General features: G+C 43.1%; 1 protein-coding gene across 1 annotated transcript in view; it reads right to left on the bottom strand.

Moving 5' to 3' along the window:
* The window catches only part of snx33 (sorting nexin 33), a 44,054-nt gene extending 18,787 nt beyond the window's left edge, over positions 1-25,267 (bottom strand). The window contains exon 1 of the mRNA XM_055934909.1: positions 22,599-25,267. Within this exon, the coding sequence (XP_055790884.1) occupies positions 22,599-24,021 (1,423 nt within the window). The 5' untranslated portion in view covers positions 24,022-25,267. The remainder of the gene's footprint in view (positions 1-22,598) is intronic.
* Between the last annotated feature and the right edge of the window lie 388 nt (positions 25,268-25,655).

Here is a 25,655-nt window from a genome sequence, read left to right as displayed (position 1 = left end):
GAGAGTTGGTGCTCATGAAATCAGTATGCTATTAAACAAACACTCAAACAGGCAACAGAAGCAGGATCTGTCTTATTTCTGTAGATATATACGGATGATTTATAAAGCTAGGCACATTTAATAGTTAGGCTATTGATTATACACCTAATTAAATTGGGGTTTCCTTTCTCCTCAATTTTCTTTAACACAATTAGGCTAAGGCAAGGGCGGTTTCCACGTCTTTGCTGCTGCTGCCTCCGCCGCATTGTTCTCAATCCCAAAATGCTGGTTAACTTTGCTATTATGCACATAGCAACACAGGGAACGGCGCCAATTCTACGACGCACTGAAGATTATGTTTCAGAACCGCAGACAGCGGCCGTATCCAACGCGGGAGAAAGCAAATTTGTTATTAAATAATATTAGATTTATTAGTGTTATTATTTTTACATAATCTAACCATATACAATTTCAGTATTACATGTCTTAGAGTGATGGACTGTGCCTTCCCCGTGGCATCCGCAAAGGATTAGTCCACTGAGACAGGCGCAAATCAGACAGGTAACTAAAGGAACCTCAGTCGACCAACAGCCTATCGACTAATAATCGAACAGTCGTTTAAATGGAGTCAGCCCTAATACATACACTACCGTTCAAAAGTTTGGGGTCACTTAGAAATGGCCTTGTTTTTTAAAGAAAAGCACATTTTTTGTCCATTCAAATAACATCAAATTGATCAGAAATACAGTGTAGAGATTGTTAATGTTGTAAATTACTATTCCATAAAAAAATCTGCCATTTCCAGCTACAATAGTCATTTACAACATTAACAATGTCTACAGTATTTCTGATCAATTTGATGTTATTTGAATGTACAAAAAAATGTGCTTTTCTTTCAAAAACAAGGACATTTCAAAGTGACCCAAACTTTTGAACGGCAGTGTATACACACACACAGTTCCTTCGGAGAGTATTCAGACCCCTTGAAATTTCCGTTACTTTACAGCCTTATTCTAAAAATAAATAAAAAATTCTCCCTCATAAATCTACACAAAATATCCCATAATGACAAAGCGAAAACATTTTTTTGGAAATGTTTGCTAATTTATTTAAAAAAATAAAAAACGGAAACAATGACATAAGTATTCAGACCCTTTACTCAGTACTTTGTTGATGCACCTTTGGCCGCAATTACAGCATAGAGTTTTCTTGCATATGAAGCCATAAGCTTGGCAAACCTGTATTTGTGGAGTTCCTACTACTTCCTTCTCTGCAGATCTTCTCAAGCTCTGTCAGGTTGGATGGGGAATGTCGCTGCACATCTATTTTCAGGTCTCTCCAGAGATGTTCGATCGGGGTCTGGTTGGGCCACTCAAGAACATTTAGAGACTTGTCCCGAAGCCACTCCTGCGTTGTCTTGGCTGTGTGCTTAGGGTCATGGTCCTGTTGGAAGGTGAACCTTTGCCCCAGTCTGAGGTCCTGAACACTCTGGAGCAGGTTTTCATCAAGGATCTCTCTGTACTTTGCTCAGTTCATCTTTGCCTTGATCCTGACTAGTTTCCCAGTCCCTGCCACTGAAAAACATCCCCACAGCATGATGCTGCCACCACCATGCTTCACCGTAGGATTAACAGTATAACTTTAAACCGTCCCCTCGCCCCGACACGGGCACGAACCAGGGACCCTCTGCACACATCAACAACAGTCACCCACGAAGCGTCGTTACCCATCGCTCCACAAAAGCCGCGGCCCTTGCAGAGCAAGGGGCAACACTACATCTAGGTTTCAGAGCAAGTGACGTAACTGATTGAAACGCTACTAGCACGTACCCGCTAACTAGCTAGCCATTTCACATCCGTTATACTCACCCCCCTTTCAACCTCCTCCTTTTCCGCAGCAACCAGTGATCCGGGTCAACAGCATCAATGTAACAGTATAACTTTAAACCGTCCCCTCGCCCCGACATGGGCGCGAACCAGGGACCCTCTGCACACATCAACAACAGTCACCCACGAAGCGTCGTTACCCATCGCTCCACAAAAGCCGCGGCCCTTGCAGAGCAAGGGGCAACACTACATCTAGGTTTCAGAGCAAGTGACGTAACTGATTGAAACGCTACTAGCGCGTACCCGCTAACTAGCTAGCCATTTCACATCCGTTACATAGGGATGGTGCCAGGTTTGTCCCTGACCAAGGCTCAGTTGGTCGGACGACCAGCTATAGGAAGAGTCTTGGTGGTTCCAAACTCCAAACTTCTTCCATTTAAGAATGATGGCGGTCTGTGCCACGACACAATCCTGTCTCTGAGCTCTAAGAACAATACCTTCGACCTCATGGTGTGGTTTTTGCTCTGACATGCACTGTCAACTGTGTGACCGTATATAGACAGGTGTGTGCCTTTCCAAATCATGTCCAATCAATTGAATTTACCACAGGTGGACGCCAATCAAGTTGTAGGATGATCAAGGATGATCAATGGAAACAGGATGCACCTGAGCTCAATTTTCGAGTCTCATAGCAAAAGACCATGCCATACAATGACTATGCATTAACTTCTCACATGGATCGACCCAGTGACCCCGATCAGGGGTGTAGTGGAGGGTCAACACATGTAAAAGTTTATTTTTTGTGAAATAGAATTTACTCACCTTTTAGTTCATTATCGTTTACCCGCTTATTATTGCATTCCCAACGTTGATCAAAGCTCAGAACGCTAATATTCTTATCTGAGTTCTAATCACGCCTGCCTCACTGCAAACGAGTGGAATCATAATTCATTTACCACTCTGTCCAACGGCAAACTAGCTAGCTACTGCTCTGGCTACTGATAGCCAAACTCTCTAGAAGGATAAAGTTAGAAGCTAACGTTAAACAAAGCCTGGCCTCAGCAGGAGCAGTTGACTGAAATTAAGCTAGCTATAATCTTAACAAAAGATAGGCTACTTATCCTGAACAAAAATATAAACTCAACATGAAACAATTTGAAATATTACAGTTCATATAAGGAAATCAGTGTCACGGTTTTCTTCCTGGGATGAAGGAGAGGACCAAAATGCAGCACGGCTAGTGTTCAACATGTTTAATTAGACGAATAAACGGTAACACTAATACAAGTAACAAATTAACAAATGTGAAAACCGAGACAGCCCTATCTGGTGCAGACAAAACACAGAGACAGGAAACAATCACCCACAAAATCCCAACACAAAACAAGCCTCCTATATATGATTCTCAATCAGGGACAACGATTGACAGCTGCCTCTGATTGAGAACGATATTAGGCTGGACACAGAAACAGACAAACTAGACACACAACATAGAATTCCCACCCAGCTCACGTCCTGACCAACACTAAACAAGCAAAACACATAAGAACTCTGGTCAGGACGTTACAATCAGTCAATTTAAATAAATAAATTAGGCCCTAATCTATGGATTTCACATGACTAGGAATACAGATAAAGCATCTGTTGGTCACAAAAAAAGGTAGGGGCGTGGATCAGAAAACCAGTCAGTATTTGGAGTGACCACCATTTGCCTCATGCAACGCAACATAGCTCCTTCGCATAGAGTTGATCAGGCTGTTGGTTGTGGCCTGTGGAATGTTGTCCCACTCCTCTTCAATGGCTGTGCGAAGTTGCTGGATTTTGGCGGAAACTGGAAAACACTATTGTACACGTTGATCCAGAGCCTCCCAAACATGCTCAATGGGTGACGTGTCGGCTGAGCATGCAGGCCATGGAAGAACTGGGACATTTTCACCGAGTTGTGGCTGAACAACGACATGAATAACATACAGCTGGTAGGTAATACACTGTACCGGCAGGATAGAACAGCTGCCTCTGGTAAGACAAGGGTTGGCAGTCTATGTATGTTTGTAAACAACAGCTGGTGCATGACATCTAAAGGAAGACTCAAAGTTCTGCTCGCCAGAGGTAGAGTATCTCATGATAAGCTGTAGACCACACTATCTACCTAGAGAGTGTTCATCTATATTCTTCGTAGCTGTATATTTATCACCACAAACCGATGCTGGCACTAAGACCGCACTCAATGAGCTGTATATGGCCATAGGCGGCCTCCTAGTGGCAGGGGACTTTAATGCAGCAAAACTGTGTTACATAATTTCTACCAGCATGTTAAATGTGCAACCAGAGGGAAAAAAACTCTAGACCACCTTTACTCCACACACAGAGACGCATCCAAAGCTCTCCCCCGCCCTCCATTTAGCAAATCTGACCATAATTCTGTCCTCGTGATTCCTACTTACAAGCAAAAATTAAAGCAGGAAGAACCAGTGACTCAGTCAATAATGTGGTCAGACGAAGCAGATGCTAAGCTACAGGACTGTTTTACTAGCACAGACTAGAATAAGTTCCGGGATTCTTCCGATGGCATTGAGAAGTACACCACATCAGTCACTGGCTTCATCAATAAGTGCATCGATGACGTCGTCCCCAAAGTGACTGTACATACATACCCCAACCGGAAGCCATGGATTACAGGCAACATCCGCACTGAGCTAAAGGCTAGAGCTGCCGCTTTCAAGGAGTGGGACTCTAACCCAGAACCTTATAATAAATCCTGCTATGCCCTCCGACATACAATCAAACAGGCAAAGCATCAATATAGGACTAATATCGAATTGTACTACACCGGCTCTGACGCTCGTCGGATGTGGCAGGGCTTGCAAACTATGACAGACTACAAAGGGAAGCACAGCCGAGAGCTGCCCAGTGAAACAAGCCTACCATACGAGCTAAATTACTTCTATGCTTGCTTCGAGACAAGTAACACTGAAACAAGCAAGAGAGCATCAGCTGTTCCGGACGACTGTGTGATTGCGCTCACTGTAGCCAATGTGAGTAAGACCTTTAAACAAGTCAACATTCATAAGGCCGCAGGGCCCGATGGATTACCAGGATGTGTACTCCGAGCATGCACTGACCAACTGGAATGTGTCTTCACTGACATTTTCAACGTCTCCCTGTCTTAGTCTGTTATACCAATATGTTTTAAGCAGACCATCATAGTCCATGTGCCCAAGAACACTAAGGTAACCTGCCTAAATGACTACAGAACCGTAGCACTCATGTCTGTAGCCATGAAGTGCTTTGAAAGGCTGGTCATGGCTCACATCACCACCATTATCCCAGAAACCCTAGACCCACTCCAATTCGCATACCGTCCCAACAGATCCACAGATGATGCAATCGCTATTGCACTCCACACTGCCCTTTCACACCTGGACAAACAGAACACCTATGTGAGAATGCTATTCATTGACTACAGCTCAGAGTTCAACACCGTAGTGCCCTCAAAGCTCATCACTAAGCTAAGGACCCTGGGACTAAACACCTCCCTCTGCAACTGAATCCTGGACTTCCTGACGGGCCGCCCCCAGGGGGTAAGGGTAGGTAACAACACATCCGACACACTGATCCTCAACACGGAGGCCCCTCAGGAGTGCGTGCTCAGTCCCTTCCTGTTCTCCCTGTTCACTCATGACTGTACAGCCAGGCACGACTCCAACACCATCATTAAGTTTGCCGATGACACAACAGTGGTAGGCAACAACGACGAGAAAGCATATAGGGAGGAGGACAGAAACACCTCTTCCTTCTCGGGAAGCTGAAAAGATTTGGCATGGGTCCTCAGATCCTCAAAAGATTGACTAGCTGTATTACCTCTTGGTATGGCAACTGCCTGGCATGCAACCGCAAGGCACTAAAGAGGGTAGTGCGTACGGCCCGGTACATCACCGAGGCAAAGCTTCCTGCCATCCAGGATCTCTATACCAGGCGGTGTCAGAGGAAGGCCCTAAAAATTGTCAAAGACTCCAGCCACCCTAGTCATAGACTGTTCTCTCTGCTACTGCATGGCAAGCGGTACCCGGGGTGCCAAGTCTAGGTCCAAGAGGCTTCTAAACAGCTTTTATCCCCAAGCCAAAAGACTACTGAACATCTAATCAAATTGCTAGCCAGACTACTTGCCCCCTTTTACGTTGCTGCTGCTCTCTGTTATTATCTATGCATAAGTCACTTTAATAACTCTACCCTCATGTATATATTACCTCATTTACCTCGACTAACCGGTGCCCCCCGACATTGACTCTGTACCAGTACCCCCTGTATATAGCCTCGCTATTGTTATTTTACTGCTGCTCTTTAATTAGTTGTTACTTAATTTCTTAATTTTTGGGGGGGGGGGTCTTAAAACTGTATTGTTGGTTAAGGACTTGTAAGTAAGCATTTCACTGTAATGTCTACATATGTTGTATTCGGCCAATGTGACAAATAAGATTAGATTTAGGGGGGGGTTCTTTTTCTATACTTGGGGAAACACTGGGGAAGTGCTCGGGCTCCAGTCGAAAAGAGAAGTTCAGTAATGCCTCAAACACAATTGTCAACAGTGAAATGGGCTACATCTTTGTGAATTAATGAGGAGGTGGAACACACCTCAATTCAAACTGTTAGAAAATAAAACTTGTTCCAAAATAATTTGAAATTGACAAGTTGAAACAGCCTATACTGTAGATAATTAGTAGTCAGCATGCCTTGGTTTGAGGGCAGCGTGGGTTAACTGTCCTGTTGCGCAACAATCACATTTTTGAATAGTGAGTGCTTTGTGACATTACGCGCCGTGTCAACCGTTCGAGATATTTTGAACTCACAAGTGAAAAGGTTAATAAGACCTCAGCATGTAAATTGTGTTGGTCATGGTATCACTCCCTGACAAAGGCTAGACAAGACACGCCAAAACGTTTATGAGTTTGAAAGATTTTGTTCAATTGAACATTCCACTGCAATGAAGGCATTTTAATTGCATGAAGAGTGCCTTGGTCCTCCTCATTTTTGATGTGTTTGGTCATGTGTTGGTCCATGATTGCAAACAAATGTAGTACATAGAGGGGCAAGTGTGCAATAGATCCAACTGGTCTAACCATATTCACACTGAGAGTATTGTTCAACAGATGCCTTGTTGGAGGTCTGATGAACTGTGTTCTAACACTATCACACCGTCATGTTCCGATGGATCGCGTGATGAATTGACACTGAGTCAATGTCTCACAGTGTTGTTGATTAAGAGCGATCGCCATTGGCAACACGACCCTTCGTTCTCCCCGATTTTGCGTGCCTTTTTTAAGTAGAGCCATACTACGAACGAGTGATTCATCTGACCAAAAGCACAGCTCTCATAACACAACAAGCAATTAGGGTTTAGGAGTAGCCACTTTACTAGTCACAAGGCCCAGCAGAGTGTACATATTAGAAGATTACAATTTGAAAGAAAAGAGCAGCTGCTTCTCCCTTTTGACCAGGACACAATTGACAAATAGATGAATATCTCAATGGGACGTACCTGGTCTAAATAAAACTTAAAATAAAAAGATGAGCGAGTGACATGGCTAACCCCTTTTCATACACATAATATCTTGTGCTGCCTATTTCTACCTGACCCGACAGAGACACACACACACACACACACACACACACACACACACACACACGTGTCTGTACATAGACCGTGCAGCCAATACAACTCAGCACAGCACCAGATTAATGGCTACCGTCTCCATGCCAACCATTGTCAGCTTTATTAGGCCGGCAGACATAGAGCGCAGATGCCAAGAGTCTTAAAGAGCAGACAGTTATAGCTCCATTTGATGTCCTGCAATCAGGGGAGAGAGGAAGGGGAGTGGAAGTGTGGGGGTTGGAAGAGGTAGGAGGGCCAAGAATTTAAGCCCAAGCAGAAGCCTGTGAATTTTCTCTGAAACAAATAGGTCATTTTTGGAACGCCATAAAAGCCTTTAGAAAACACATACAAACACTCTGCTAAATGGAACTACTTTACCAACATGGTAACATTAATTCATCCTGAAATACATATGAAATTCATGGCACAAATTGCAAGATGCAACATCCAGTATGTTTCTTAAAGCAGTTTATGAATTCCAATCTTCTAAGACATCTCTGTATTGTATAACATCCCCACTGTGAAACAGCAATGTGCTAGCTAGGAAACCCAGTCAGCCAGGAATGCAAAGACATTTGGATAGAGAGTGTGTGAAAACACAGTCCTACCATTTGTCAATGTTTATGTGTGAGCAAATAGACAAGAGAAAACATTCACATGCAGACCAGACTAAGCAAGGGGACTCTTGTTGAACGAAAAGCACTTTATCAGGTGAACAGAAGGCGCCATTACTGGACAACTTAAAAAGGTGTTGTCGTCTTTATCTTCCTGTTGATCACACTTGGTTCTGATTTTCTGTGTACAGTTTGGGCTCGTGCTATTGTGTAGTGTGACACATTTTTGCCTAACCAATGTGCTATTTAGGATAGGATGTACACATTGTGCTCTAGTGCATAATCAATGGGGGCCTGTCTGACTTAGGGTCATACTGTAGTATGCTGTAATATCAATTATTCATCTCTGGATCCGAGCACACACACGCATGCACTCTCTCTCACACACACACACAACCAGACAGCATTTACATCTTCACTAACACGTTGCATTCCTGGTAATGTATCTAGGGCCATGTGCCTCTCCAGGTCCTGCTCTCTGGTCCCCATAAGTACAGGAACAGATGGAGAGGTCGTTTGGCCCACATTTCCACAAAATCGGGCACACACATCTTTGCTTTTCTTTGCTTTATAAGAAAAACCCTGATAGATGGATGTGATGTGTTCTGCCACATACACTGGAGGACAAAGCGGGCCTCTTGTTCACGTCAAAGCCTCAATGGCCGTTACAAGGGTATGCATACTGGGGACTGGGGAAGCGATCCCTAATTCTCAGAGTAGACTATGTCTGAGAGGGCTGACTGGCGGCGTGAGGTAAGAGGGCTGACTGGTCATGATGTGACGCCATCTTGCACTATGAACCGAGCTAAACAAATGTGAATGAAAATAATTCGTAGTACATATTTCCAATGTGTATTCAAACAATTTTAGAGCTGTTTTTCTGCCCATAATCTCCACCCCCATTCCTCCATTTTGATTTATTCTCTTTGGGCAGGTGTTACCAGATCTAGGCTACCATGCATGGGAACCTCACATTTCATCTTATGCAACATGTGGACAGCAGCTCTGTTCGATACCGACACCACTGGGGTCAGTCAGTTTCACTCCATTGTATTCCCTCGCCTCTTTGTTCAAGATTTCAACAGGTGGTTTTCTCCTTGGAAGTGACAGCTAGTCCAGCTACACTGCAGTGCTCATTGAAGAACACGAAAGATAATGATGCTCCGCCCACTCCACTGCACACTTGCTCATTGGTAATGGGTGGGACATGTACTGTGTCATATACATCAGTCTTCCATTGCAGTGCACTAACTTATAATGAAAATGTAGTGCTCCTTCAGACAGTGAGTCATGTGGCCGTGGCAGGCAGACGGACATCGAGACATTCGATTGAATGTTGAAATGGGCAAAACTAGCGACTTAAGCGACTTTGAGCGTGGTATGATCGTCAGTGCCAGGCGTGCCAGATTCAATATCTCAGAAATGGCCACCCTCCTGGGCTTTTCGCGCTTGACAATGTCTAGGGTACTCCGACAAACAAACAAACATCCAGTTAGGGGCAGTCCTGTGGGTGAAAACAGCTCGTTGATGAGAGGTCGAAGGAGAATGGCAAGAATGGTGTAAGCTAACAGACAGGCCACAAACAGGCAAATAACGGCACAGTACAACAGTGGTGTGCAGAACAGCATCTCGGAATGCACAACTCGTTGATCCTTGTCCCGGATGGGCTATTGCAGCAGACAACCACACCGGGATTCACTCCTATCAGGTAAAAACTAGACGAAGCGGCTTCAGTGGGCACGCGATCACCAACACTGGACAATTGAGGAGTGGAAAAACATTACCTGTCTGACGAATCCCAGTTCCTGTTGCATCATTCTGATGACAGAGTCGGGATTTGGCATAAGCAGCATGAGTCCATAGACCCATCCTGCCTGGTGTCAATGGTACAGGCTGCTGGTGATGGCACACCACCGTTCAATCTGCAGCAACTGCGTGATGCCATCGCGCCAACATGGGCCAACATCCCGGTGGAACGTTTCCGACTTCTAGAATCCATTCTCCAAAGAATTCAGGCTGTTCTGGAGGCAAAGGGGGGTCCGACCCGGCACTAGATGGGTGTACTTAATAAACTAGCCGGTGAGTGTATATTCATATTCAAGTCTTTCAATAGAGGTCTACCTATTGGATTAATGTTGGCGAATGCTCAAAGCACCTCTGTGGGACCACACTGGATTAACTCCTGTGTAAGTGAAACCATCCAGACCGACTGTCTAGAGAGACCTAGATATCTGAGTGAGATGGTTGGTATTCATCAAAGAGAAAGGGAAAGAGAGAGACAGAGAGAAAGAGCGTGAAAGACAGAGGGAACAAGAGAAAGAAGGAAGAGAGAGAGAGAGAAAAGGGGGGAGAGAGAGAGGAGAGAAAGGTAGAGATAGATAGAAAGACAGACTGAGAGGTCAAAGGAATTGTCCGTAGAGCGAGACAGGATTGTGTTGAGGAACAGATCTGGGGAAGGGTAACAAAACATTTCTGCAGCATTGAAGGTCCCCAAGAACACAGTGGCCTCATCATTCTTAAATGGAGGAAGTTTGGAACCACCAAGACTCTTCCTAGAGCTGGCCGCCCGGCCAAACTGAGCAATCAGGGGAGAATGGCCTTGGTCAGGGAGGTGACCAAGAACCCGATGGTCACTTTGACAGAGCTCAAGATTTCCTCTGTGGAGATAGGAGAACCTTCCAGGAGGATAACTATCTCTGCAGAACTCCACCAATCAGGCTTTTATGGTAGAGTTGCCAGACGGAAGCCACTCCCCAGTAAAAGGCACATGACAGCCCGCTTGGAGTTTGCCAAAAGGCACCTAAAGGACTCTTAAACCATGAGAAACAAGATTCTCTGGTCTGATGAAACTAATATTGAACTCTTTGGCCTGAATGCCAAGCATCACGTCTGGAGGAAACCTGGCACCATCCCTACGGTGAAGCATGGTGGTGGCAGCATCATGCTGGGGCTGGGAGACTAGTCAGGATCGAGAGAATAGGGGAACGGAGCAAAGTACAGAGAGATTCTTGATGAAAACCTGCTCCAGAGCACTCAGGACTTCCGACTGGGGCGAAGGTTCACCTTCGAACAGGACAACAACCCTAAGCACACAGCCAAGATAACGCAGGAGTGGCTTCGGGACAAGTCGCTGAATGTCCTTGAGTGGCCCAGCCAGAGCCCGGACTTGAACCCGATCAAACATCTCTGTGGAGACCTGAAAATAGCTGTGCAGCGACACTCCCCATCCAAACTGACAGAGCTTGAGAGGATCTGCAGAAAAGAATGGGAGAAACTCCCCAAATACAGGTGTGCCAGGCTTAGCATCATACCCAAGAAGACTTGAGGCTGTAATCGCTGCCAAAGGGTCTTCAACAAAGTACTGAGTAAAGGGTCTGAATACTTATGTAAATGTGATGGTTGAATTTTTTTATAAATGTACATACATTTCTAAAAACCTGTTTTTGCTTTGTCATTATGGGGTATTGTGTGTAGATTGACGAGAGAAAAAAACAATTGAATCCATTTTAGAATAAGGTTGTAACGTAACAAAATGTAGAAAAAGGGGAAAGGGTCTGAATACTTTGCGAATGCACTATAGAGAAAGAAAGAGAGAAATCTGGCAAACACCCTGAAAAACAGCTAGCTAGTTGATTTATACCTAGACTGTCTCTAGCCTTTCCTACCCAGCCATGCGTTATCAATGCCATATGTAGCTCACACCACACCCGGCCGAGTATGCAGTGATATTTCACGAGTTCACACATCCAGTCATCCACCAATATCACAGTTCAAACAGTGTTCATTACTCTATGTTAGGGAGTGGGCAGGAGAGAGCTGTGATGAGAGGATAGGATGTGAACTTTATAGGAAGAGTTGAACCCAGGTTTTGTGTGTGTTTGGTATGTTGTCACAGCTGGATCCAGTTGGGAGGAACACAAGTGACTTCGAGGAAAGCTCTCGAGCTCAGCTGGGATGCTTCAACTGACCGTCAAGTTTGCAACATTAAACTCAACACTCCATGTTGGTAAAGAAAATATGGCTATAGTTATTGATTCAAAATGTGACGTAACCCTCAAATATATTTTGGGAATATATATTCTTAGATATCTAATAAAATAAAATGTTATTGGTCACATGTGCCGAATACAACAAGTGTCACAGTGAAATGCTTACTTACAAGCCCCTAACCAACAATGCAGTTTAAAGGGAAAAAAAGAAAAAAAAAGAATAAGAAATAAAAGTAACAAGTAATTAAAGAGCAGCAGTAAAGTAACAATAGCGGGACTATATACAGGGGGGTACCGGTACAGAGTCAATGTGTGGGGGCACCGGTTAGTCGAGGTAATTGAGGTAATATTTACTGTACATGTAGGTAGAGTTATTAAACTGACTATGCATAGATGATAACAATAGAGAGTAGCAGCGGTGTAAAAAGGGGGGAGGCAATGTAAATAGTCTGGGTAGCCATTTGATTAGATGTTCAGGAGTCTTATGGCTTGGGGGTAGAAGCTGTTTAGAAGCCTCTTTGACCTAGACTTGGCGCTACGGTACCGCTTGCTGTGCAGTAGCAGAGAGAACAGTCTATGACTGGGGTGGCTGGAGTCTTTGACAATTTGTAGGGCCTTCCTCTGACACCGCCTGGTATAGAAATCCTGGATGGCAGGAAGCCGTACGCACTACCCTCTGTAGCGCCTCGCCGTCGGAGGCCGAGCATTTGCCTTACCAGGCAGTGATGCAACCAGCCAGGATGCTCTCGATTGGGCAGCTGTAGAACCTTTTGAGGATCTGAGGACCCATGACAAATCTTTTCAGTCTCCTGAGGGGGAATAGGTTTTGTCGTGCCCTCTTCACGACTGGCTTGGTGTGCTTGGACCATGTTAGTTTGTTGGCGATGTGGACACCAAGGAACTTGAAGCTCTCAACCTGCTCCACTACAGCCCATTCGATGAGAATGGGGGCGTCCTCTATTTCCTGTAGTCCACATCACCATATGATGTCTCTATGTGCCTTGCCTTCAGCTAGGTAATGAGAGTACACTGAGCTGAGAGGAAATGGAATTATTAAATATACTGTACTGACTATGCTATCACTACATTTTAAAGTCATTGGGCCAAGGTCATTCAATGGTCAGCCACATTTTTCACGAGTGGGCTTATATTTGTATTTCCAATATTTGCAGTTGAATAAATATGACCATTGGTCTCTAACATAATGCTATTATCTCTATGACATTTTCAATGTCTTTCAATTGATGTACAATTAAGGGTGTGGTGCAGATGTGATTTTTGCTGAACTCTATTATTACGCTACGAATGAACTCTTTGCACTTGTTTGCGTAATATTGCAACGCCCTTATTTACCTTGCACAACTAAGAGAAACGTGGCTTCCTGTGCTGGAGGTCCCTCCCCCTTCCATCACCTGATATGGGTTGTTTGAGAACTGAAGTATGGCCTTGGTATGCTGGTCGTTTGACTTTCTTGCTCAAATACTGCACCACCCTTATGACAGATACAGACACGTCGAAGTTTTAGGCCATGGCAAATGCATCAGCTGTGACTAAGCATGTTCTAGGCGTATCAACCCTTTCAATGCATCCAAAGAAGATGAATGATCCTTCGCATTGTATGGGGCAGGGCCTATTGAATATCACCTTTTGCATTAACACTAAAAGCTGTATTTCTTACACCTCACTGTACCATTAAGGGACAGACCATTGCAGGGCTGGCTCTAGCCTTTTAGGGGCCCTAAGCAAGATTTGGTTGAGAGCCCTAAGTGAGAAGACGTTCTGTATTCTGCTACTCTAAATCTCAACAGTAAATTGAGACCCCGACTGAGTTACTAAAAATAATTCTAATAATAGTTGGGGAGGGTTGGGGGTCCCTTGGCGGCCTTGGGCCCCAAGCGACCGGGGGCCCCAAGAGACCACTTATGTCACATATGCCTGGAGTCATTTCATAGATAATGTATATTACTCCTTTACTTACTTTTGTCTTTGAAATGTAGTCTAAAGCTAGTAGCATCCTTTTAACTGCTATGAGACCAGGCAGAGACTCTAGCAGTCAAGAGCTGTGATGACTAAGCAGATTCACACTGGCTACTAGACTCTCTGCCTGTACCATTACATTCCTTTGCCTTGACTTACAGAGCTAGGCTGCTAGCAACGTCTATTAAATCCATGCAATACAGCTAGCTAGCTGGAGCTTGAACTATATAAGCAACCAGATTTCAACCCAATTGAACACTAACACCAAGCCCAAACCAATTATATTAATTTGAGGACCGGTCGAAAAGCATTAAACATTTATGGTAATTTAGCTAGCTAGCTTGCAGTTGCTAGCTAATTTGTCCTATTTAGCTAGCTTACTGTTGCTAGCTAATTTGTCCTGGGATATAAACGTTGAGTTGTTATTTTACCTGAAATGCACAAAGTCCTCTACTCCGACAATTAATCCACACATAAAACGGTCAACCGAATCGTAAGGTAACAAAATGTGGGAAAAGTCAAGGGGTCTGAATACTTCCGAATTGAAATTCGATAATATGATTTTCTTAAGATTCGATGTTCCAAACATATTGCTTACCATTTGTGACTGACTGGCTCAATCGGTCTTATGTAGCAAAAATTGAAATTGTGTTTTTGTTTTTTTACATTAGATAATAGCAGAGACTCAGAGCGACAAAATGGTATATCATACGCGACAGTTGAGGAACAATGGGAAAGTAATTCTGCTTTGAAAGTTGATAAACTTGTAAACTCACTTTTGAGAAAATGGCCTTTGAATATTGGTACTACTACTGGAGAGCCCTTCTTGTCTACACCCATTCAGCATCGTTCACACCCTCTTAAGCTTTAGCCCCACCCATCTCTTTAAGGGTTGATCCAAGCGTTCTGTACCAACAACAGCAGTGAAGCACCCAAGCCAACTTGCTAGCTACTTCAGATACAAATGAGAGAACAGCTCACTGAACATAACTCACCCTAGCAGAGCTGGTTAGGCTGTTAAGTTATCCAGAGTGTTGGTGACTGCAAATGTGCTGTCAGATTGTCCGTTTGTATATTCAGAGCGTTTCACTCTCGGAGCGATCAGAGCGCACACTGGACGCTCTGGCCGATGAGTAGGGTTGATCCGAACGTTCTGACCTCACAACGGCGGCCAAGCACCCAAGCTAACTGACTAACATTGGCTAGCTTGCTTTCTACTTCCAGACACAATAGACAGAACACCCCATTCTAACCATTTTACCCGCCCTAGCAGAGCTGGTTAGGCTGTTTTCATGTTATCCAGAGCGTTGGTGACTGTAACTGTGCTGCAGGCAACATTTTAATTACGCTTTTTTGCCAACGTTTCCTGACACCGGCCATATTCTACGGGTGTTGAGCGTTCGTAAATGCAGTTCTTCTACGCTCTGGCACGCTCAGACGAGTGTGCTATCATGGCTAGACTGAATTTACGAACGACCCGAAATGGTTACTTGCATAGTGGAGTCTTTTGTTAAGACATGTAGCCAGCTAGCTAGGTGAACAATGAACCATAAACCCAACTCATGACATTACTACTTGGCATGAATCTGCAGGTAGCTAACCAACCAGGTTCAATGTTAGCTAGCTAACATCAGGCTATAGCTAGCCAAGCAAATGGCTCTGAGATACGAATAATAAGATAATACACGTAAGGTTAGCGAGCGAGACAGTATTTAGGGCCATCCATCATTCCTTCAAATCTGACCAGTCCCTGCCGATGAAAACCATCCCCACAGCATGAAGCTGCCACCACCATGCTTCACTGTGGGGATGGTGTTCTCGGGGTGATGAAAGGTGTTGGGTTTGTGCCAGACATAGCATTTTCCTTGATGGCCAAAAAGCTCAATTTTAGTCTCATCTGACCAGAGTACCATCTTCCATATGTTTTGGGAGTCTCCCACATGCCTTCTGGCAAACACCAAACGTGTTTGCTTATTTTGTTCTTTAAGCAATTGCCTTTTTCTGGACACTCTTCCGTAAAGCCCAGCTCTGTGGAGTGTACGGCTTAAAGTGGTCTTATGGACAGATACTCCAATCTCCACTTCAGGGTTATCTTTGGTATCTTTGTTGCCTCTCTGATTAATGCCCTCCTTGCCTGGTCCCTGAGTTTTGGTGGAAGGCCCTCTCTTGGCAGGTTTGTTGTGGTGCCATATTCTTTCAATTTTTTAATAATGTATTTAATGGTGCTCCGTGGGATGTTCAAAGTTTCTAATCTTTTTTTATAACCAAACCCTGATCTGTACTTCTCCACAACTTTGTCCCTGACCTGTTTGGAGAGCTCCTTTGTCTTCATGGTGCCGCTTGCTTGGTGGTGCCCCTTGCTTAGTGGTGTTGCAGACTCTGGGGCCATTCAGAACAGGTGTATATATACTGAGATCATGTGACAGATCATGTGACACTTAGATTGCACACAGGTGGACTTATTTAAATAATTATGTGACTTCTGAAGGTAATTGGTTGCACCAGATCTTATTTAGGGGCTTCATAGCAAAGGGGTGAATACATTGGCACACACCACTTTTCCGGGGGGGTTCTTCAAAAAATTTGAAACAAGTAATTTTTTTCATTTCACTTCACCAATTTTGACTATTTTGTAAATAATAGACAGAAGCGTGCTATATGGCAGACCAATCCAAACTCATCTCTCGACATGTCCAGCCCACTCATTATCTCAGCCAATCATGGTTAGCAGGAAGGTTGCTCCTCTTTTTCTGCGGCTAAATCAACTAGGCTCGTAATTTAACAATTTTATTCGTATTTAATAACAAGTTTGTTATTAAGGCACATGAAAGTTCACATGTTCGAGAAGGCATTTCTGCCAAAAACCGCATTTTGATAAAAGTTCAAACGGTTCTCCTGTCAAGTAGTGCTAGCTTCCTGAAACGGGTCACATTTGTCTGCTGCCGAGGAACAAGAGACAGTCATGATAAAGCAGTCATGGAAATAAAAGTGCTGAATTGGCTCCCTATTTATAAAGATAGAGAGCAAGCTACGAAGGAAAAATACTGGAGTTTTGGTGCAGGTACAGTCAACTAGTGCAAAAATGTATATTGCAATACTGTCAAAATGATTCGATATATCGTCAAAAATAATATCCCGATATGTAACTGTATCGATATATTTCCCCCATCACTATTATATGTGATACGCCTGTACAGAGTCATCTCTCTCCTTCTCTCTCACCAAGTCGCACCCCCCTGTCACTCAAGGAGCAAAGTTGTTGTTGCTCAACCATGAGATGACTTGCCAACCGTTCACTCTTCAGTCTGCTTGGTCAATGCAGCAGATGCAACAATATGTTGACGACAATGACGCTGCTTTCAACTCCGCTTCTTAACATAAATCCACAAGCATTATATAATTACACTATTAGTTTGTGTCTTCCTGTCTGCAAACAGCTAGTTTGTCTTTTTTTAGCAAGTAGTGGCCAAAATAAATCATGTTCACCCCTAGTGCTCATCGCTAGTTAGCTGGCTAGCTATCTAACTAGCTAATAAATGTATGTCAGGGCTATTCAGCTATTCACCACAGATGAGATCACTACACTGCCTGATACACCAGAGCATACTTTGCGGTTAACTCAGTGGTGAGTTAAAAACACCATGGACTGAGTTATGGCAATCATAAACTTTATCCGATTAACATCTAGCCTGCAACATAGCTTGTTTTGTAGTCTGTTGAGCATCATGATCTTTAGTTTATTAGATGTTTGTTTTTTTAGTGATCAATTGAATGGACTTTGGGACTACAGAGAAGTGATACAACAGTTATTGACACAATTGACAAACAGACTTCCTTTCAAAATAAATGTGTAATTATCTCTTCTGATTTGAGCCCAAACAAATGCTCTATTCCCTACACTGCGCAACTACAGTTAAAGTCGGAAGTTTACATACACTTAGGTTGGAGTCATTAAAACTTGTTTTCCAACCACTCCACATATTTCTTGTTAACAAACTATAGTTTTGGCAAGTCGGTTAGGACATCTACTTGGTGCATGACACAAGTCATTTTTTCAACAATTGTTTACAGACAGATTATTTCACTTCTAATTTACTGTATCACAATTCCAGTGGGTCAGAAGTTTACATACACTAAGTTGACTGTGCCTTTACACAGCTTGGAATATTGGCTTTAGAAGCTTCTGATAGGCTCATTGACATAATTTGAGTCAATTGGAGGTGTACCTGTGGATGTATTTCAAGGCCTACCTTCAAATTCAGTGCCTCTTTGCTTGACATCATGGGAAAATCAAAAGAAATCAGCCAAGACCTCAGAAAAAAATTGTTGACCTCAACAAGTCTGGTTCATACTTGGGAACAATTTCCAAACGCGTGAAGGTACCTCGTTCATCTGTACAAACAATAGTACACAAGTATTAACAAAATGGGACCATGCAGCCGTCATACCGCTCAGGAAGGAGACGCGTTCTGTCTCCTAGAGATGAACGTGTGTAACAGTATAACTTTAGACCGTCCCCTCGCCCCGACACGGGTGCGAACCCGGGACCTTCTGCAAACATCAACAACAGTCACCCACGAAGCATCATTACCCATCGCTCCACAAAAGTCGCGGCCCTTGCAGAGCAAGGGGAAACCCTACTTCAGGTCTCAGAGCAAGTGACGTAACCGATTGAAATGCTATTAGCGCGTACCCGCTAACTAGCTAGCCATTTCACATCCGTTACACGTGCTTTGGTGCGAAAAGTGCAAATCAATCCCAGAACAACAGCAAAGGACCTTTTTAAGATGCTGGAGTAAACAGGTACAAAAGTATCTATATCCACAGTAAAACAAGTCCTATATCGACATAACCTGAAAGGCCGCTCAGCAAGGAAGAAGCCAATGCTCCAAAACTGCCATAAAAAAGACAGACTACGGTTTGCACATGGGGACAAAGATTGTACTTTCTGGAGAAATGTTCTCTGGTCTGATGAAACAAAAATAGAACTGTTTGGCCACTTCACAAAATAGATGGCATCATGAGGCAGGTAAATTAGGTGGATATATTGAAGCAACATCTCAAGACATCAGTCAGGAAGTTAAAGCTTGGTCGCAAATGGGTCTTCCAAATGGACAATGACCCCAAGCATTCTTCCAAAGTTGTGGCAAAATGGCTTAAGGACAACAAATTCAAGCTATTGGAGTGGCCATCACAAAGCCCTGACCTCAATCCTATAGAACATTTGTGGGCAGAACTGAAAAAGCATGTGCGAGCAAGGAGGCCTACAAACCTGACTCAGTTACACCAGCTCTATTAGGAGGAATGGGCCAAAAGTCACCCAACTTATTGTGGGAAGCTTGTGGAAGGCTACCCTAAACGTTTGACCCAAGTTAAACAATTTAAAGGCAATGCTACCAAATACTAATTGAGTGTATGTCAACTTTTCCAAGCTGTTTAAAGGCACAGTCAACTTAGTGTAGGTAAACATCTGACCCACTGGGAATGTGATGAAAGAAATAAAAGCTGAAATAAATCCTTCTCTCTACTATTATTCTAACATTTCACATTCTTAAAATAAAGTGGTGATCCTAACTGCCCAAAGACAGAGAATTTTTCCTAGGATTAAATGTCAGGAATTGTGAAAAACTGAGTTTAAATGTAGTTGGCTAAGGTGTATGAAAACTTCCGACTTGTATATTCCAACTGTATATTCAGTCATCCTCAGTACAGATCACTCTGGTGATGTCAGAGTTTTTAGATAAACTGAAACCTAACTTTGCAACAAGATTTGGTGAGTTTAAGTCCCCACAGAGGTGCGGGGGGAGAATGACTTCTCCACAAAAGGTAGTCAACTGAGATATGCCATGCATAAAAGGTTTCTATGTGTAAAAAGACAACACAACAAGACAAAGATGATGAAATAATAAAGAAATAGAACATAGAACAGAATGTGATGCTGGTCAACTGAGATATGCCATGCATAAAAAGGTTGGCTATGTGTAAATAAGACAAAAGATTAAGCTATGTATTTGAAACAGAAAAGAGAGTGGAAATTTATGTGATGCATGTCAACTGTGTTATAAGTACAAATGTGTTCCATTATTTAAACAATTTGATACACTGAATTATGCTAATCTTAAAGCCCATAAAATGAACTTTTAGCGACATTTAATTTTAATAAAAGTGCTTTATAAGATTAGAATTGTGTTGGTGCATTGTTTTTGTTATACCCGGTCTTAGGTAAAGTAATCCCATGTAGAAAATGTCTGGCCCCCCTGTAAAAGAATTAGAGGTCGACCGATTAATCGGAATGGCCAATTAATTAGGGCCGATTTCAAGTTTTCATAACAATCGGTATTTTTGGACACCGATTGTGGCGAAATTTTTTATTTTATACATTTTTTTACACCTTTATTTAACTAGGCAAGTCAGTTAAGAACACATTCATATTTTCAATGACAGCCTGGGAACGGTGGGTTAACTGCCTTGTTCAGGGGCAGAACGACAGATTTTCACCTTGTCAGCTCGGGGATTTGTTTTTGCAACCTTCCGGTTACTAGTCCAACGCTCTCACCACCTGCCTTACATTGCACTCCACGAGAAGCCTGCGTGGCAGGCTGACTACCTGTTACGCGAGGGCAGCAAGAAGCCAAGGTAAGTTGCTAGCTAGCATTAAACTTATCTTACAAAAAACAATCAACCTTAACATAATCACTAGTTAACTACACATGGTTGATGATATTACTAGTTTATCTAGCATGTCCTGCGTTGCATATAATCGATGCAGTGCCTGTTAATTTCTCATCGAATCACAGCCTACTTCGCCAAACGGGTGATGATTTAACAAGCGCATTCGCGAAAAAAGCACTGTCGTCGCACCAATGTGTACCTAACCATAAACATCAATGCCTTTCTTGAAAATCAATACACAAGTATATATTTTTAAACCTGCATATTTTGTTAATATTGCCTGCTAACATTTCATTATTTATTTGAGGCTAAATTGATTTTATTGATGTATTATATTAAGTTAAAATAAGTGTTCATTCAGTATTGTTGTAATTGTCATTATTACAAATCAATTTTTAAAAATCGTCCGATTAATCGGTATCTGCTTTTTTAGTCCTCCAATAATCGGTATCGGCATTGAAAAATCATAATCGGTCGACCTCTACAAAGAATATAAGGTCCCACTCCCCTGGGAAACACTGACCAACACTTTGGTTCCTACCCTGTCACAATAACGTCTGCATAGAGATCCTATTAGTACTGCAATTCTTTGAATGCTTCCCTGGCTTTTTCATTTGTCAAACAACACCGTATTTAAAGTGACACTATTACATTGTAACTATAGAATTGGAATAATCATTATATTTCCATGATTCCAACAAATGTCACCTAAGTGTTTTGATCTAAATCACAAGTCAAATCGCAATTGCAATATTTGGTTAAAAATATAGCCTAGATTTTTGCCCATATTGTGCAGCCCTACGTGGCAGTGTGGAAATGATCTAATGACATAAGTTTGATTGAACATTATAAAACAATCAGAATGGAGAACTACCCATTGAAATCACTTAGAATGTATGGGTTGCCACCCTAGGGTCAAGCACAACTCATAAAGCAAATTTAGAACTTTTATTATTCAAAAATATAAAATGCCCTCAAATATCATCGTACCGACAAAACATTTGAAAAATATCGCCCGGCCCTACATTGCAAGGAACTTCAAAGCAGTTTCATCTTTTTAAAAATTGTGTATCTGGTAGTAGTGGATGTGTACTATCAAAGACGGAATGTTTACAAGATAGCTGTTCCTCTGTTGATGTGATGGAACTTTCTTCCATCCTTCCCCGCACTGGTGTTTTTAATGAGAGGAAGTAGCGGAAGTTACACAATTATCTGAAAACCAAGTGGACTTTAAAATGTACAGTGTGATTGAGTACTTTAGTAACACTGTACACAGTGTTGAAGTTCCTCTACATGCAGCTAAGGAATGGCTTGGGGGTACTTCGATTATCTTTCCATTTACCAGAGTGACAGAGTAGTAGAACTGGTCGGAATTTAAGAGAGACCGTTTGAGTAGAGCTCAAAGACATGTTTGATAGAACTGTCAGCTTCCATCAATCAAGGAACCCTTGATTTCTGAGTAAGAAGATGGCTGAATGTCATCCACTAATGAACCACTGTATGTTTGGAATTAAATCTTAACGATGAACGTTGAATGATTCTAACAGCGGTGTCAACTTTTTTCCACTTTTCCATTTTTCCTCCTGTCAATGTGATTAACAACAGATGTGCTGTATGGCCACCGGAAATAATTAGTTTATAGGATTCTGGACCGCTATCCGTCACTACTTTGTAAGAGTTGCCCTATTGATTTGCCAGCTGTTGTGGTAATGCATGATCACTTAAAACATATCAATATGGGCCAAACTTAGTTATAACAGCTATCACAAGAGTGATACTGAGGCTTTGTTTCCATGTGACGCAATGCAATGAGTTAAGGATTCATCTTTAGGACAAGCTATTAGACTCTAGGTCTAACACTAATAAGGACATGATAAGGGGAGTACATTACCTTTCTGTAGATGAATAATGTCCGGGAAGTTGGCGAGTAGGCCCTGGTAGAGTGACAGTTTGTCCAGCATGTGGAAGAGGTCATACTTAGGTTGCTCCGCAAACATTTCCCCAATGTTCTCGTAAGTACGTCCCGTGTGGGAGATGGCGGTGTTGAGGGCGTCCGAGCAGTGGGGAGGGTCCAGCATGAACGCCTGACTGACGTTCTGGAAGGCGTTCCCCAGCCGCTGAAATTCCTTCCGGAAGCCTCCGAGGTGCTTCCGCACCAGTTCTGAGGCCACATGCGTAAGCTGCATGACGCTGTCATCCATTTTCTTGGCGAAGGACTTGAAGGAGTCCACACGTTCCTCCACGTCCTGCAGGTCCTGGTGCTCATTTGGGATCTGGAAGGTAAGCATGAAGTTGGCGCCCATCATCTCGTCCTTCTCTGCCCGTCGTTTGCCCAGCTTCCACTGCTTGTCATCGGCGCACATGAGGAAGTGCTCGAAACCCTCGTATTGCGACAGGACCGGGTGGCTGGTCATGTGGTCCATCCAGAGGATCAGCCGCCTCTTGCGCTTCTCGATGAAGTCCTCTTCGAAGCGCCCTGTTGCCTGTTTCTCGGGCAGATGGGGCACGGAGATGACGGTGAACTTGTGCAGTAGACGGTTGTACAACCAGTCGAAGTGCTTGTAACGCCGGTACACAGGCCTCGCATTGTGGCTTGGGGTCACTCGGTATGATATGTAGGTCTTGATGCCTTTGAACTTGGTCTGCTTGGTAGGGTCCTCGATGGAGCAAGAGAAAGGTGTGGGGCTGTCTTTCCATTGAGGCCCTTTGGGGCCCATCTCAATGGTGTACGACTCCGCTATCTTAGCGTTCATGGGCACATCGCCCAACACAAAAGCTTCCACCCCTGAGCGTACAAAGCTGGAGAATCGGTTCAAGTTCCTTCCCACCATACTGCCCTTCCGCGAGCTGGAGATGCTGTCCTGCCTCTCCATGTAAGGTTTGGCTCGATAGTGGACATTGGGGTTGTTGGAGTGGGGGCTCTGATGGGAATGTCCATTTGCGCCACTGCGGCCATCATCGTCCACCACTGTGGAACTGTCATCCCAATCATCCCAGTCATCATCATCGTCGTCATAGTAACCTTGTTGCATGTGAAAGGGCGTGTTTGGGGCGGAGGGGAAATATGAGGAGTCATTGCCTGGAGAACCCACCGGGCTTATGGAGCAGTCTGTCAGGTTGGAGTTGGAACGAGGGCGGATGACTTCCACGTAAGAGGCCGGGAAGAGACCTTTCTGTCCTTTACTGTTCTCCCCTTGTAACCAGCCATCTACAGAGTTATCGTCAAAGATAACCAGTTCCTCATTCTCCTGTATGCTGATCTCCTCTTTGTTTTCACTTTGGAAAGTGTAGAGTGCCTTGCCTTTCATCGACATTTTGACTCTCTGATGAAAATCATATGCACACGCTGCCTAAAATCATTGTGATGCTGCTACCCTTGGGCACAACATTTTAACACGCAAATAGATGATTTCAGACTATTTCAGCTCATTTCAACTGCAGTCGCCCAACACTTGTTTGAATCAATAAGAGATGGTGTGAGAGAGTTATGTAAATCTAATGGTATTGTGCTGGAATGCCACAACAACTGTCAAATGGCATAAATACTGATCTGTGCTCATGCACTATAACACGATAATAACCTTAGTGCTATATCTGTTTTTACTGCCTAAAAAAACAGCTAGTGCAGTATCAAGCTGGGTATATCTACGACTCGATTACACAAGTGTCTGGGGTTGTTTTCTATACTGTGCCAAGAATCTTGTCCATCTTTTTAGTAGGCCTGTGGACTGCATACAAAAGCAGTAACATCGAATTGCAAATGGTTTTCAGTGGTTGTGAGAATCCATTCCTGTACACATACAATTAACAAGGAATATGGGCTATTTACTTTGGTATTCTTACTGCAAATATCAATTGCAAACTGGATGAATTGCTTAATACCACATGCCATGCACCCACTGCCTACTACATCAATACCATATTCCTATCGATAGCCTTATGTCCCATTAGCCTAAACGTTTTTTTCTGTTTCTATTGAGGATATCCAAGCTTTACCTTCGATACTTGAAACTGCAATTGAACTTGTGGGCTATCGCAACTTGTAACTCCTCAGTCCATGCATCACACCAGCAATGACACACCGGTTCATCCGAAAACTCGTTTTCACCAAGAATCAATTGCAAACATTCGTCTATTCGTTGTAATCCTGAAGAATAGTTTGATTGTTATCCTTGCGTGATAACGTCCTCGAACACAGACTTGCTGTACATCCCACCGACGTGGTCAAACATTATCAAAATATTTTGTTTCCAGCACAAAGACAAAGTGCCCCGAGTGGAAGAAACCATTCAGCGCCGAGAGAGATGAGTAATGATATCCCAGACTAGTGCATTCTGGTCTTGATCGACATTCCTTGGACTTGCTCCACTTCCCCCGCTAAACAGGTTCTTGTGTATCTTGATCTGTTTCCTTTAATACAAAAAAAGATGAAGCATTATTAGCAAATTATTAGGGTCTGCGATTAAATCAAAGCATAGACTACTTCTTGGAGGTTATTTCTATACGTTCTGTAACAAAGTAACTATTTCCATGACGCTAGGCATGGACAATAAAACATATGTGACGCTAACCACAATAACGATTAGCCACAAGTGGAATTTACGGTTTGCCTGCAAAAACTAAAAGTCCCCAATTGAAAGTGAAGCAAACAGATACAAACAGTGGAATCATGCCATATTTGGACTAGATAATGCTAAACAATGTTATAATGTTATTATATAAATTCAACAAAAGACAATAATTAGTTAATTTGACATTCAAAAATCTGTTGAAATCTCACTGATGTATTAAACTTCAATTGCTTTGGAGGCATACTTAATACAGTGAGCTAAAAAAGTATTTGGACAGTGACACATGTTTTGTTGTTTTGGCTCTCTACTCCAGCACTTTGGATTTTAAATGATACAATCACTCAGAGGTTAAAGTGTAGACTGTCAGCTTTAATTTG

Source organism: Salvelinus fontinalis, chromosome 9, assembly GCF_029448725.1.
Source record: "Salvelinus fontinalis isolate EN_2023a chromosome 9, ASM2944872v1, whole genome shotgun sequence".
Lineage (NCBI taxonomy): Eukaryota > Metazoa > Chordata > Actinopteri > Salmoniformes > Salmonidae > Salvelinus > Salvelinus fontinalis.
The sequence above is the reverse complement of the archived record's forward strand: the minus strand, read 5'-3'. Positions and strand labels throughout refer to the sequence as shown.